The sequence below is a fragment of the Protopterus annectens genome, chromosome 4.part0 (genome assembly GCF_019279795.1).
Source record: "Protopterus annectens isolate FY-2018-M chromosome 4.part0, PAN1.0, whole genome shotgun sequence".
In the NCBI taxonomy this organism is placed as follows: domain Eukaryota; kingdom Metazoa; phylum Chordata; order Ceratodontiformes; family Protopteridae; genus Protopterus; species Protopterus annectens.
This window is the reverse complement of record NC_056733.1, coordinates 425,124,677-425,141,379: the sequence shown is the minus strand read 5'-3', so window position 1 is coordinate 425,141,379 and position 16,703 is coordinate 425,124,677. Positions and strand designations below refer to the sequence as shown.

The 16,703-nt window shown below is 40.0% G+C and overlaps 1 protein-coding gene across 1 annotated transcript in view; it reads left to right on the top strand.

Annotated features, from left to right (window-relative positions):
- Positions 1-16,703, top strand: part of ASCC2 (activating signal cointegrator 1 complex subunit 2) — a 1,163,586-nt gene that overhangs the window by 739,110 nt on the left and 407,773 nt on the right. Inside the window, exon 8 of the mRNA XM_044069746.1 lies at positions 1,473-1,547. Coding sequence (XP_043925681.1) covers positions 1,473-1,547 — 75 coding nt within the window. The remainder of the gene's footprint in view (positions 1-1,472; positions 1,548-16,703) is intronic.

Genomic DNA, 16,703 nt, shown 5'->3' with positions numbered 1-16,703 from the left:
GCTTTGTTTAGCAGATGTCTATTAGTGTTTGTGCTGTAAAATGTAAAATAAAACTTTTAAATGAAATCCATACCATTGTAGAAGTAAAGCAGTATGCACTTTACAGTGTTTATGGTAAATGGGACAAAATAACCAAGTAATAAGACACTGGAATGGCTACAGGAGGGAGGGCTGTATATGGGGAGGCCCCATTCAACCATGATTTTGTGAGACAAGAAGGGCGGCAAACTCAGACAGCCCTGGGAGGCACAAACTGTAGCTACACCACTGATCAGTAGGCCATGAAGAATGACTTTTGTAGGTCCTAGCAAACTATAATATTCTTTTGCTAAGATTAGAATATTGCCTAAAATTAAATGCCCTACGTTTACCATAAAACCCACATACTGCAAGTCACCGAAAACAAAATCCTAAGGTTCATCATCTTCCCCCTTCCCTGTGAACATAACTGCTAACCATTTAAAAGAAAATGGTTACCATTTACTACAGGGTCTGGGTCTCTGGGGCCATCTTTTGGTTGTCTGTTCTTCAGTTTGCGTTTGAAAGTTGATATCTCACAATTCCATTGGCGTGGGTGGGGTCATATCATTATATGTTAATCAGCATACAGATTTATACCTGTTTTTCATGGACCTTTGTCCAGATTTTTGATGTTTCCAGGTTGAGAGGTATGCCTGTAGTTGAGAGACTTAAATGTGCGTGTGATATGGCGGATTCTGGGACTTGACAAACAACTAACCGTAACTTTCTCCTTATCCAACCTGGTGAGAGGCACATCTTTGTGTCTCACAGTGGAGTCTCCTATGACTAATATGTTGTGTATATGGATAGGCCTTAGTGGTTGCGAGACACAGGTGTGTGGTCTATGCGTGGCATGTGATGTGGAGGTTTATGGAGTTCCCTTGTGTTTTTGCCTCCAAGGTCTCCTTTGTTTGGGTTGAGTTTTCTGCGAATCGGGCAACTTTTTGTTGGCTTTTTCTTTTTCTGACTTACCAGATGTGCTTACTGAGTGGGTGAAAGAACTAACAAGGGCCCATTCATGCTTTTTTTAATTCTAGTTCTAATCTAGTGCTGAACAATCATACTGTGGCCCTTAGGCTAAAAAACTGCACCATAAGTCTTTGTATGTATCATTAGTATAATTGTTTTACTTGAAAGAGATAACATTGGATGATCTTTTAGTATTTATTAAGCATATTTGTTCATTCAGATCTGATTTGATGTGTTTTTGCATCACATCATCCATTCTGCTTGCTTAACTACATACTAAATATGGATTTAAGTTCTGTGAAAATGGTAACACGTTGTAGAATTGTTTATGCTAGTATATACAGCTGAATGTTTTCCTTGTAATGAATAATAGCTAAAGCTAATACTGGCAGAGCTGGAAATCAGAGAATGGGTTATTGACTGAAAAGGTAATCTTAACCTTTTGCATGGAAGGGTAAAATTTATTTTATTTTTTTTTCCAGACTTGCTTCTTTTTATGAACTTGCAGTTCCAGAGCTTGAAAATACATTAAAGAAGAGAAAGTTTGAGGACAAAAGGTAAACAATCCCAGATTGTACTTCTAAACCTGTATGTAAGCAAAGCAAGTTTGTTGAGCTGCAGTGTAACTAGGATATGGAGGGGGAAGGAGCAAATAATTTGAACTTGCTTCAGTAAAGAACTGAGCACACTGAGGAGTGAACCAAAATACAGCTCCTGTGCATGAAATGCTACTTAACCATTTTTTTCATATTGTTTTAATTATAGTTAAATCATGCTGATTGGTCCTAAGAAAGAGGACTATGCAAACTATTTTCTGGAATAAAATGTAAGGGGCAAAGCAGATGATTCCTGAATAAGTAGTGCTCAATGTATAGGTATCCTGACATTCTGCAGAGCATTAATATTCTTGCTCAGCTGTGGGTCTCTTTTATGGTTAAATGTTGTGATTTTAGATGCAGGAATCATGACAGAGTATTCCCAAGATTTTATTTACTAAGCCACAGTGACTGTCTGCCTCCCATCATTCAGGATTCAAGTGAGTTGTTATTTAGCATTGCATATATGTAATGTCCAGCATTACACTGATTTTAAAGTTCTGTTCTTCCACAATCTGTTTCCTACAAAACGGTTCATACATCAAATCTGTCTTCTCACTGCACAGAGGAGTCACGTCCTAGAAGTGAAGACAGAATGTCAGATCTGCACACCTTACCTTCTTCTTCTTTCTGCTTTTTCCCGGTTAGGGGTCGCCACAGCGGATCAACTGTCCGCTCATGATTGGCAGTGGAGTTTTACAGTGTCAAGTTGCCAGTCTGGCCCCCAACCTTCCACAGAAGGCACACACGTGCACGCACTCATTCCTAGGGCCAATTTAGAGTATCCAATCCACCTACAGCATGTCTTCGGAATGTGGAGTTTTACGGTGTTGAGTTGCCAGCCCGGTGCCCAACCTTCCACAGAAGGCACACATACGCACACACTCACACCTAGGGCCAATTTAGAGTGTCCAATCCACCTACAGCATGTCTTTGGGATGTGGGAGGAAACCGGAGCACCCGGAGGAAACCCACGCGACCACAGGGAGGACATGCAGACTCCACACAGAAGGCACCCCAGCCGGGGATTGAACTGGAGAACCTCTTGCTGTGAGGCGACAACGCTAACCACTGCACCACCGCGGCCGCCCATCTGCACACCTTACCAAATAAGTTTATTTTCTTATAACTGTAAATAAGTCTGTGACTCCATATTCTGGACTGAACTGACTCTTGAATGGCTGGGTAAACATTTTTACAATTTTTTAAGATCTAGTTTAGATATGTGTGGTAAGCCTTATTTTCCTGTTTGTATTTGCGTCTCGAGATTCCTTGAGAGAGTTTAAAGTGTTAATTGCTGGCACCTTTCATCTGTGAATGTGAGGAACAGCTGTTTATAATGTGGTTTGACCCATAAAAGCAGGGAATTAATTTAACATTCCTACTGTTCAGCTTAAAAACAGTGTTAACTCTGCGAATTAACTAACTAATAGATAGCAGCACTGTTTTCTTTCATTGTTAAGTCACTGTATCACCACATTTAACACGCAAAGCCGCATTTCTTTATATTTGTGCCATGCCTTGACAGGTTATCAAACAAGTGGTAAGAACTTGTCATAGTAACAGATGACCCTTATAGAGAAGCCTTTGGGATCCCTAAATCCCTCTGATGACTGGAAATCCAAATCTCAAGGATCAGTTAACTTCTAGATAAGTCAAGTACTTCTTTGCATGTGACTCTTAGAAAAGCAGCATATGCAGCCATTCTAAAGGAGGACACACCAGTGCCAAGCTAGAAGAACAGGAAAACAATGTTAAAGTGTAATTCAAAGCTGTGCAGGCCTGCACAACACAGGGCATAAGATACTTATATATGTTACAGGAGACATGACAGAATACTTGATTCAGGAGTGGGGAAGGATTATACTGTGGGTTGTCACTAAAAGAGGGAAAGAGCAAATCGGTTGCTGGGTAAAACCTAAAAGTATAATAATAATAAGTCAGCCATCTTACTGTAAGGTAGGTCATGATCATTAAGGGTAAAGTAGCTTTAGTGTAAGCAGAATGAGCTAAGCAGAAGAGGAGAGGTTACACATTGAGGCTTTGAGACAGGTGTGTGGCTTAGGGAGCTTTGATAAGAAAGATGATATGTGTGAAGGATGGAGTGGCTTCACAGAGACTCTGGGAAGTAGGAAGATGTGGATTGGCTAGTATGGAGAGTAGACATAGAGCAGGACTGGAAGGTAGGGCACAGGTGAGGTAGGAATGGATGTAGAAGAATTTAGGAAAGTAGACTTTGATACAGCTAGGGAGGGGTTAGACACAGAGGGAGGGAGGAAGTTGACAGGAGTAGAGAAAATAGTGGGACAGCAAGTGGGCATGGTGGATGGAAATGTGTGGACAGAACTGGAAAAGAAAAAAAATGGAGGGTTAAGCATAGAGTTGGATAGACCGGAGGAGAGGTTTATATGAACATCAGCAGAGGATGCAAATGGAAAAGAGTGGAAAACCTAGAAGGGAACCAGGTAAGAAAATCATGGGGAACAAGTTGGCACATTGTTGTGGTAATAAGGACCTTAGTTATGACTCTGTTTCTAAGAGTATAAGGTGTTGGAGCAGGGTCAGGAGAAGAAGATTTGAGTATTGGAAATGGGCCTATGCTAAGCCTAACCAAGAAGATCAAAGTCAAAGTCAACTTTATTGTCATTCAGAATCGCACAAGTGCAAAAACTGAATGAAATTCCATATTTCCGGACTCAAATGTGCAGATATCACATAGACTTAATACAACCAGACATTAATCCATATACATTTATTTACTATATATCATAATGTTCTAGTTAGATGATCCTAATATTGCACATACATTAAAGTCACTTTAACATTTATTATACAGTGATCTCTTTGCTTGCTTGAGTATTGCACAGTACTGAGGTAAGACATTGCATTAAAGGCTTGCATTGGGTATTGCCCAGAATGAGGCATTCATGAATATTGCACTGTAACTGAGTTACAGACTAGCCTTAGATATTACATTATAATGATACATTTCTCTGGTCTTACTACTACCCCTGATGACCAGTGAATTGGCTCGACTTACTGAGTATTGCACTAATTGAGACAGGCAGTCAGTTTACTGCACAATTTGAGACTGTCTTCCACATTCGGCTGATGACCCAGATGGTTGGCATGGAGTGTAATTGTTGATAGTGTAGTCTGTCCTGTGGGAAAAAGCTGTTTCTGAATCTCGTAGTCCTGCATCTTATGCTATAGACACACTTGCTAGATGATAGTTATGCAGACAGTCTGTGAACAGGGTGGGTGCAGTCCTTAATTATTCCTTTGGCCCTGCCTAGACATTTCGACATGTGCAGGTCATGGATGGCTGGTAGGGTGGTCTTGATGATCCTCTCAGCTGCCTTCACCACTCTCTAGAGAGAGAGCAGTTATCGTACCATATTGTGAGGTTGTTTGTCAGGATGCTTTCTACTGTACCCCTGTAGATGGTATGTTTACTCTACTCAACCTTCTCAGAAAGTGTAGCCTCTGATGTGCCTTCCTGACAATGGCATTTGTATTGGTAGACCAGGGCAAGTTCTCATCAATATGCACCCCCAGAAACTTCATGCTACTCACTCTCCCTATTGTTTTTCTATTAATGTTTCAAGGAGAATGTTTCTTGCATTTTTTCCTGTAGTCCACAATTATTTCCTTTGTTTTGTTCACATTTACTGCTAAGTTGTTACTGTCGCACCAGGTGATCAGTTGTTCTACCTCAGCCCTGTACGCTGCTTCATCGTTGCTGATGAGGCCCACCACTGTTGTATCATCAGCAAACTTGATGATGTAGTTAGTGCTGTACCTCGCTGTGCAGTTGTGTGTTAGCAGGTGAGATGGTTACCAAAATGTACACAAAAAGAAAAAGATGCCTGTATGTAATAGTGCATGCAGTAATGAGTGATCAAACATAGGAGATGTGGAAAAACAGTGGGGGGGGCCAAAGCTTGTAAGTGGATGTTTGGGTTTAAAAGTCACATTGGCACTATTTGAAGCACATCTGCACTAGGGGCTGGTAGTAATTAAGAGGAAAGAGATCTGGGATTTAAAGTTATGCCTCAAGGAGTAAAGCGAAAAGGATTAGATAACCGAATAGCTGGGGAGAGCTTTTGAGGATGAAGGACTAATTAACATGGATAACTCCATCTCTCCCTTTGGCATACAGTATTACTGCAACAGGGAGTAAAAGCATGCATCAGGATAACCATTTAATGTTGGTTACTTTTGTAAAACTCAGTCTTCAAAGTGCTAGAGTTCCCATGTTTCACCTATTTGGAGTAAGAATTAAGCATTTGAGCTTGATAAAAAAACTGGTTCCTGTTGAATGAATTACAGTAATGCACAACTTGAGTGGGCATTGCTATCACTAGATAATTCTCTCTCCTTTAGTTGCGATTGGTTCATATTTCTCTCCAGCTGATAGGCCAGCTTCAGACAAAGGTGTCAGAATCCATTCAGAGGTGACAGAAATGTACTATTGTTATATACTTAAACATTGTGCTGAAGGTGAAGTTTTAGTCTAAAGAATTCCCTGTTAGGGAAGAAGATGCTTAGTTATAGAACTGCCTTTTTTAAATGACATTTTTACACTCTACTTTTTTCCTATTTAAAAAAATGCTACAGTGCATTCTCCATAGTCCTTTTTTGCTGTGTGTGTGTGTGTGAATGTATTGCCATAGTAAAAAAAAAATACTTCAGTTTCTCAGGATGATTCACAAAGACCTTTCTTAAAAATAGATTGCTACACCTTTATAATGAGATAATTGTAATTTACTGGGGAAGTAGTTTGAGTTATCTGTGCACACTTACTGGTTCAGTTAGGAAAACCATAACTCTCCACCAGTCAAGGACAAATCTCAACAGAATCCGGGACACTTCTAAAATTTTAGTACTATTAATTTGAAACACTGACAGAATAAGAATGTGAATTACTATATATTTTCTGAAGTAAAATAAGTCTGTACCTCTAATTATTATTTACTGCATGTATTTCACCACCTTTTCTCCAAAAGGTACCAGTTTTAGGAGGGATTAAGGGAGACAGAACTAAGATTTGAGTCAAAATTAGGGACAGTTGAGAGATGTAAGGAAAACAGTATTTTTGGTACTGCTGTCCTGTGCTCTGATTTGAAGCCTCGTGGTGTCTTGACATAAGAGGTAAGAGGAGGTCTTGCCCTGCTTTTTAAGATACCAAACTACTGTCATATTGTTACAGTGTATGGCTGTCACTCTATGAAAAAGGAACTCCTGGGAGTTGGGTAACATGACCGTCCTTCTCTTAAAGTTCTTGACATGCAGACAGGTTTTTGTCTGCATCCAGATACATTGTACTCACTGACCATAAAAATGCCCCCAAATTAGGGAAGATGCATCTTGCATAACTGCCTGTGGTGGGATAGGAAGAAGGAAAGGAGGCTACCCAAAGAAAGTTTGAGTTAGGCAGCCACCAAGTGAAATGCGTTTCACATGACTTGGATTTTATGAGTAGGTCTGAGAAAGAGTTTAAGGCTTGATTCCACTCAACAGCCTAGGTTCACTGGAGAACACACATACAGAAACTTGGACAGGAAATCAGAAAGAGTGTGGCCACCATTAGCCCCAGCACCCTGTCACACATGGCTGTATTATCTAAATGGACAAAAGGATATCCATGACAGCCTGAAGGGTGGGAGGGACCTTCTCTTGAAGAGGGGGTGGGCTATGCAAACTCTACTGTCCAATATACAGCCTGTACACTTAAGACACTGGAGTGGCTCATTGTGGAACTTTGCAAAGTTGACAGTGATTCCCAGGAACTGAAAGAGGAGAGCAATAAGGAATCCCTAATGCTGTTTATTCCCTGCAGACTCTGATGTGCTACTACCACTGCCATGCATTTTGTTGTGACTCTAGGGGCTGTGGACAGTCCAAATGATAGTGCTCGTATCTGATAAAGCAGAGTTCCTACTTAAAAGTGGGGAAATATCCTTGACTCTGTGGCAGTCTTGATGTACAAGTATGCAGCTTAGAGGTCAAAAGAGCAAATTCAGTCTCCCTTGGAGAGAAGAAAGAATCAACTACACTGTTACTGTCCAAAGCTTCTACATGGAAATTAATTGATTTAGGCTGCTTAGTGCTACAGTTGACTTGAGCTACTTGGTCATCTTTGTCGCAATAAGTATCTAGTGCAAACGTTTGACCTTCTTTGGTCTGGTGGGAATTCTTAAATGATTCTTATTATAGGGAGATTAACAACCTCTAATCTTGCAATCTTTTTCTGGCAGTGAGGAACATCAGGAAAAGGATGGGAGTGTGGCTGGTGATGGACAAAAAAGGCATATTTTAGTGTCCTGTAATGTCTAACATCCACTGGCTGCATTTGATTGCTCACTTCTCTATCCATTGGAGAGAGAAGAAATTTCCAGCTGCCTCAGTTGGGCAAGTCTTCATAGTAACTGCTGCTGTCTCTTATGTACAGTGCGGCAGATCCTCTGGTTGCGACATCTGTCTCTTCCACTGGGGTGACATCCACCCTTGCATGGATGGCTTTTCTAGATTGATAATCACAAGCTGTTGGACATGATAGAGCCCTTTCTGGTCCTGGTTCCTCTGCTTTCTAAGAGGCAGTGCAGGTCCATAAACTTCACTCCAGCTGCCTTGAGTGTCTTGCCCTCTTTCTTCTTAAGTCCTAAACTTAACTTGGACCTGAAAATCAGATCAACTGAAGGGGGAAATAAGAAAGGATGCTTTAAAGTTTTAATGGAATTCAGTTCTGTACAGCCAGACTTGATGTATAGCTACACCTGGTATCTGCTGCCTTTACTACTGTATTGGCTGCATTATGCGTTAACCTGAAGATTATATTTGACATAATAGATAAAGTAAAGGTCTAAAAATAAAGCTTTGTATTAAGGTCAGTGCCCTCAGCCTTCTCCAGTAACTTTGACATCTTTTGATTTTCTACTGGAACTGTTATCTGTGTGCTTGGTAGTTTAACTCTCTCATAGCAAAAGTTAACCACTAAGACTGTATTTTCTTAACAATCCAACTCCCTAGGTTCTAAATTGGCTGGGTAAAGCACTGGGCTGTGCAGAGTAGGAACCCACCTCAGGGATGTCACTGACAGTAGAAGCCACTGGGGTTGCCGTCTGTCCTTGTCCTCCTCCTTGGGAGATCACAGTATCCTATCCCAATTTACAGGACATGGGGGCCTCCATGTTTGATTCTTTCAGTGCCTTCATGACTACGAGAGCTGCCAACATATCTGTGGCAGGCACCATCCAGATTTATGAAGGGAGGGAATAGAAAGTCTCTTGTACAAGTCTTGTCTGAGGCTGATGCGGGAAATAGTGGGTCAGCCCCCTTTCATTTACATTAGTAATAGGACTTCATTGAACTTAGGCTGGTGTAGGGGCAACATACCTCTCAACTTTATAGCATACGAAATCTGGACAAAGTCAAAAGTAATGGAAGACAAAGGCCCATAAATAGGAACATATTTTAAATATTGCTGTTAAAAACTTGAAAAGTTGTTAGAATAAATGGTTTTGTTACCATGCATTTTCTGAAGGATATGAAATCTAAAAGTCAAATGTCTGCCATTATTTAGTGAATCTGATCCTCACTGATTTGCCAGAAAACCACAAATTTTATAAGGGACAGACCAAAATATGAGGGAAAAATCTGGACATTTGAGAGGTATGAGGGGCAGTGAAAAGGAAATAAGAAGCCTTTGTATTAAAGACTAGGTGCTACATCTCGCGCAGTCTTTTGGCCAGTCTTATAGAAGATAACCTGGAGTCTAAATCAGGCTTAGTTCTCAGAAGAAGATCTTGTCTCTTCCATTCCATTCCCTTGTCCTTGTGGTAATAACCTCTTTGGTGTTTTGACCCCTTATGAACAAGGACTTCAGTGGGACTACCCATGACACAAGCTTGAGATAGCTTTGCAGCTGCAGTTGCAGCATCTACAGTGATTCTGATATTGGGCTAGAAACCTTGGTGCTGAGGAATTAGTAGTGACTCATGCCACCAAGGGCATGCAACTAGCATTTATTTCCCACAATGAAAGTGCCAGTGCAGACAGCATCAGAGCTGGAGTATTTTTTTCTCATTGTTAAATTCAGAGAGCTCACCTCAAATGTGAATGGGTTTTCATAGAAGTATCTGAGCCCTTGAAACCAATCTAGGTCAATGAAAGAACAGCTAGTGCCAGAAACGTTGACATCAGTATTAGCACTGTGTCAAAAGCAGATAATTGAGGTGGTGTTAGAGACCAAGATGAACTAGGCATTATTGATCTTACTGATATAAATAAGAAGAGAAGTAGGAGCATTAAGTAGTTTTTAAATACAGAAAAAACATTTGCTTATGTATCTCATGATAAGTTATATGAGAGTCCTAGAAAAAATAGTCATTAATTCAACTTTATGTATTAAAAAAAAGGTTTGATTATTTTGGCGGTAAGTGAATTAAGCATAAAGAATGCTGTTGAGGAAGGATGTCCCATAGTCCTACTCCTGATAGGATTAATTGTGTTACCAATTAAGAAAAAAAAAGTATGTTGACGAAAAAAAATTGGACATCGGAAGTTGTTCCAGGGATTTAGATTATTTCCGTTTTTAATAAATTTTAACGGTATCAAATCTTATAGCATATGACAATTAGTAGTAAAAGAACAATTAAAATGAGTAGTAAAAAGAAAGATGTGGCAGTTAACACTTTATTCATCCACAACCTCTAGCACCTTGGCACAAATACCTTCAAAGGAACATACAGGCTCAACAAAACACACACACATGCACACATATTAAAATCCATTAAAAGCAATTAGCTAATCAAGCAATAAAATATTTTCAGCTTATTTCCCTGTTCAGTCCATTAGGGATTAAGGGCCTATATTTTTAAATGCATGTTTTTTTTTACATCAATTTATATTTAACAGATATTGATTCAGATATGTTTATAGGTTCATAGGTTGGTACTAAACTATAAGCCTAGCCATAAAATTCCCTGGCTATTTCTTCCAACACTATTTACTTCCCTGGACTCCTGTCTGGCAGATTAATACCAGGCTACTTGTCCTTGAATATCTTTTTTAATCCTAGCCAGTTATCCCACGTGAGAATCAAACCTAGCAGCTTGTGTCTGTAAGTTAAACACCTTAATCATTATCCCAAATACCCATCCCTGACAAGAGCTAAGGGAATCAAACCCTCCTCCATGTTTTACTTAGATTTAACCCTCTGCACCAACTGCCAGATTAGATGCCATGTAATCTAAACTTGTAGTAATATTTTGGCAAGTAGTAAATTGAGTTTGTCATGTTTTGTTGCAGAATATTCTCAAAGGGCAGCTGCCTTTACCATTCTGATATCCCTTAAGTGTTCCTTAAGTCTGTCACAAAAAACATCTCTTAGTTTATCCAGTATAGAGTGATCCCACTTGTTTTGAAACGCAGGTAAATTGATCACTTGTTATAAACTCAGCCTGTCTGTTTAAAGCATTTATTTGAGCAGTTTATAATTCATAATCATCATAATTCTGCAAATTAGCATTCTTTGCAATATTGATAGTGATTTGTAAACTAGTCTCCAAACCATTGCTCATTCAAAACAAGGCATCTAATTCTTACCCCGCTAACATGAGTCCAGAACCCCTCCACTCTACCACTCCCAACCATTTGTTAGTTCAGGATTTAAATTATTTTTGATGAGCAATGGTTTGGTAAATTGTAGCTTGACTAAGCTAAAAGCACTGTGTGTGTGTGTACACACACACACACACACACACACACACACACACACACACACACACACACATATATATATATGTATGCATACACACACACACACACACACACACACACACACATATGTATATACATGTGCATACACGCACACATATATATATATATATATATATATATATATATACACACACATATGCATATATGCATGCACACACACACACACACACACACACACATATATATATATACACATATATGCACACACACACATATATACATATACATACATACACACACACACACACACATACATATATATTATATATACACACACACATGTATATTTTATATATATATTTTATATATATATATATATATATATATATATATATATATATATATAATGTTTGCCCCCTGCCCACATTAGTAATGCATTTGGGGGAGGGGTGTTGAGGGTTGGCATAACGGTTAAGGTGCTCAACTCGCATAAAGAGGGTACAAGGTTAAAAGCCCTCATGGGGGGTCATTAGTCTAGTTATCACCTATGAACCTGTAACCTTAACTGTGCCATTGACCTTAAAAAGGCCCTTTCCATAACATTACCATGCTTCTATATCATGTTATTGTACGATGTAAATAGTGAACAAACAAAAATAATATCAAACAAATGGAACAGCAAATTTTTTCCCAGGGAAAAAATTTGCTGCTCCGTAAAAAAAAATAAATAAATAAACTTAAACACAAATTTAAGTGGGGGGCTTCGTCCCCCACACCCCCCTACTTAAATATACCAACTCCGAGATCGCACCATAGTGGAGGAAATGGCAAAGTCCCAAAGACGGCCAATCTAAGTTTTTCCCTGGGAAAAAATTTGATGTTCTGTGACTTCGCTATTTTTCCATGTAGACAGTATCGGATCAACTAAATAGCATTCGCTATTTAGTCCATTCGATAGCATCATATAGACCCAATTACCACTACAAAAGACAGCTCTGACACTTGCCACACACACTAAATCTTTCCCTTTTCTTAACCCTTACCCTAACCTTAGAACACATACACTCCCTACCACAAACCCACTTACCTTTATCGACCAACCTGGAAGTCATCCAATACAGTGTTTGCACAAACAGCCCTTCACAGAATAACTATCTACAGTTCACTTATGTGGCACAAATTAGTGTTGACCAAGAGACCTGTAGAGAGAGGTATAGTTTTTCATTTTGTTTTCAGTTTGATTAAAAAAAAATCAGTAAACCAGCACCTCCTTGTCAGGCAAGTATCTTCTAATGCTGACAGCAGCAATATCCACAGTACCAGGCAAATTGTAGTCTGATGTGACAAATGATTTTATAATAAAAATGCCAGTCACCTCAGAATTAGCCTGGTTCTGTTATGTGCAAATTGGACTTTATTGATCTTATTAGAGACTTTTATAGTGATGCAACAGTAGGTGCCAACTTAGTCCGATTTTGTGAAAGAGAAAACTAGTCAACAAGACATAAGTGCTGAATGGCTTTCTTGGCTATAAATGTGAGTTTATATAGTTAACCCCTGTATGACTGTTCCCCCCTTCCCCAAATCATTTTTCAAGGCTTTGACTGCTCACTATTACAGTAGTATACTGTCCCCCCACTCTGCCTTCACCCCTTTCACACCACAGTGCAAATAGATTGTGAGGAGATTTGCTTGGTTTTGCTACAGGCAGCAGCACCTGGTTCTTATCACAGCTCTGAACCTCTTAGCTCAAGAATCAGGGTAAATTCTAAGAAAGAATAAGAGACAAAAGGCTCAAAAGCACAGACAAATTTTAAATACTGCTCTTATATACTTAGAAGTTGTTAGAATAATAAGGTTTTTGTTGGCATCATGCATGCATTTTGAAGGATATGAATTCTGAAATAATTGTCTATCATTAATGATTGCAGTCCTTGATAATTTGCCAGAAAAATGTAAATTTTATGAGAAATGGACCAAAAGTTTGAGACAAAATCAGGGATGGTCTGCAAGACTGGGGACAGGACTACAGTTTCTGTTTATTATGCCAGCCTCACCTCCAGCCATAGTATAGTTCTCAACCTTTTAGCACAAGAACCAGGAGCAAAGGCCCAGAATCAGAAACAAATATTTTTGTAACAAGATACATCTGTATTGACATAGGCAGTCATACATTTATATAAAGGAAAACAAGCTATATTAATATATTAACAAACTATGTTAATATATTTTCAGTTGCAAACTTCATGCATCACTTATAAGTATAGTCACTGTCAGTCAAACATTACATAGCTCATTCAATTCCTGCCTCCCATTAAACTTCATTCCTCCTGCAAAATATTATTCTGCATGTATTTTCCCACAATTCCCATTTTTCTGTGTAATTTGCTCCTTCCCTTTTCTGAAGATCCCACTTCCAGTTCCTTCTTTATTTTGTTACTATTTTCACTACGTCTAGTACAGTTGCTTTAGACTTTGATTTCCATTCTCTAGGAGGTGCTTTTTTGGCAGCTGCCAGAATTAAACTCACCAAGGCCTTACCATGTCTAGTCAGTTTCGATTATGTATCACAGTTCAAAAAAAATTATTTCTCTAGTTACACCAATTTATTCACCCAGTATTTTTGCAGACTAGTCTGCAGGGAATTTTTAAAGTCTGCCAACTCAGTATAGTCCCAAAAATATGATCTAATGTTGTCGCTCTTCATTCATTCTTGACTGTTGGGTCTCAGTTCCGTCCTCGGAACCTATTTAACCATTGTAACAAGCTCATGCCAGCCAGAAACTCTCGAGCTAAGGCTTCTCATAGCGCCTCCCTTCCTTTCTCCCTAGATCTCGTTTGCTGTGTAGAGTCTTAGTATGCGTCAGCTGTGCCCTCAAGCTAAGTGCTAATTTTTTAATATATTATCTTCTTTAAAATGTTCTTCTTCCTATAAAAATTTATCGTTGGCTTATCTTCTTGCCTAAATTGATATCGTGTGTATGTGTGTCCCCGTTTTTACCTTATGGTATTTCCTCTTTAACATTGCTGTTATAGGCCCCTCCCTTACCTCTTACCTTTGGTAAATCTTCAGTACCATTGTTGGTATTTCCCCCTTTCCCTCTTGTTACCCATTCTGGGTATTTTTTCTTCGTTACCTTTTCTGGTTTTCTGTTATCTTTCTGCTGATGTTCTTCATGTTTCACTGTTGCAGTCATCACCTGTGGATTATCCTTGCTGTGGTAGCCCTTGGCCGGCCCAAATACCAGAGTCATTGTTTTTCTGCGTCAGCTGCTATTGCTTGTTGACTGACGTTAGGTCATCAGTGCTATAAAGCAAGGCAGCCGACGCCATTACACCAGTCTTTCTTGCCATGGAGCCTGTAGCAGAAGCAGTTCACAAGTGTGTCGGTCTGTCGCTACCAGAGTTTGAATTACTGCTGAAAACGTCTAAAGCTAAGTACCCCATTGGGGATCCTTTTTTCTTGCACTAACCGATGTCTGAAAAAGTTAACAATTGTCTCACCTTTGGAAAGCAGATCCCATACCAAGCCTTCCATTCAAACTGCATCACTTGTTTAGGCCCAGACCACAACGTCCCTCATTGCCGGTTCTGTGCTCTCTTTAACATGAGAACCATTCATCGTAGAGCTCTTATTGTAGACAGGTATTTTAGTCTTCCATCTTCACATTCCGAAATGGCATCCAGCCTTCTGTGTGGAGTCTGCATGTCCTTCCTGCATTCATGTGGGCTTCCTCCAGGTGCTCCGATTTCCTCCCACGTTACAAAGGCATGCATCTGGAGGATTTCTCCCTGGGCCTCCGCTGAAAATTGGCTTCATTCCAAGTTGGACTTTCCCGGTTAACAAATGTTAAATAAAAAATAAAAAAAATAAAATCCATCAGCCAACAATCCATAGACATTCCTAAAAAAGTAGAGATAGAGACAGCCCCCACAAGGCTAAGACTTCCAACGATGCTACCGCTAAGCAGGTCATCAGTTCTCCGGAATTCACTGTAGCACTTTCGCAGCCCCTGATGCCTGATACAATATCTATGCAGGCCTTTACCGAGGCCCTTTCGGTGTCAGGTATGCGGCAGAAATCATCTTCATCTTCCAAGCCTTTGGTTGTCTCTGCCTCAGTTGGGTCCGGAGCCGAGATGCATGCACCGGCTTCCAAGGATGCCTTTCGCACTGCATATTCTAGACAAAAAACGACGTCTTCTCATCTGACTACCATTTCTCTGACCGATGGATACTCATAGGTCTAGAAAAATCTGCCTCTAGCCACCATCTTACTCCTGCTCCACCACCCCAAGCCCAAATGCTTAAAATGGCGGAGGATCTTATCTCCCTTATCAGGGGTAGTCAGGCCACAACTTCTAAAAGGAAAAGACACCCTTCTCCTGAAATAATGACATAGGATTCTGATTATTCAGATTTTGAAGAGGAACAACATCTGACTGCTTATGAGGATACAGATGCAGAGGAATCCATTCCTTCTGCCTCCCTACCAGAAGATCTTTCCTTTGGGGAAACCCTTCACACCCTCGGGGAACATTTCCACTGGGAATTGCAGGACTTCCCTCAGTCTAAGAAAAGACTAAGAGTTTCTAGACCTGCCCCAGCACAGACCCCTGGCCATCCTCCCTATCTTAGAAGTGGTGGATGATGTTTTCCATGAGTCCAGCTTAGCTCCTGATGCCCTCCCACCTACTCCCAGTAAACCTGACAGGTATTACAGAGTACCAGATTCTCACCAATACCTGTACAGAAATCCTGCTGCAGACCTGGAGGTCATTACACAGGGACCTAAAGGAGCTAAGGCTAGTTCTGCTAAGAATCCTATTCCTTCTGACAAGGATTCCAGAGCTCTGGACAGATGGGGTAAAAAAGTATACACCTCTGCAACATTAGCTATCAGAGCACTCAACTGTCAGTTCCATATGTTAAAATATCAAGAACACACTTTGGAACTATTAAAGCAAAAGATTTCAACCTTTCCTGACTGTGCCAATTCAAAAGAGTTAGCAGATTTACTGCACTCTACTTGTCAAGTGGTCAAACACTCGTTACACTGTGGATATGATGCTCTAAAGCCTCAAGCAGAGCAGTGAGTGTCAGGATCTGTCATTAGGAGGCATGCATGGTTGAAGGAACAACTTCTCTCTGATCATGTCAAGTATAAATTAATTGATGCACCCTTGGATAAGGACCGCTTGTTTGAAGTAAAAGCAGAAGAGGTGCTTAAAAAGATGGAAGACAAAGCAAAATCTATGCCAACAGTAAAAGATTTCTTTCAGGTTCAACCTCCTAGGTTCAGCAGGAATTTCCTGTCTTAAGCACTGGTCCTTTCCTGCACCTAGCAGACAGGGGCAAGGTATGCCCTGCAGGGACAGACCACCCAGTCCCCTA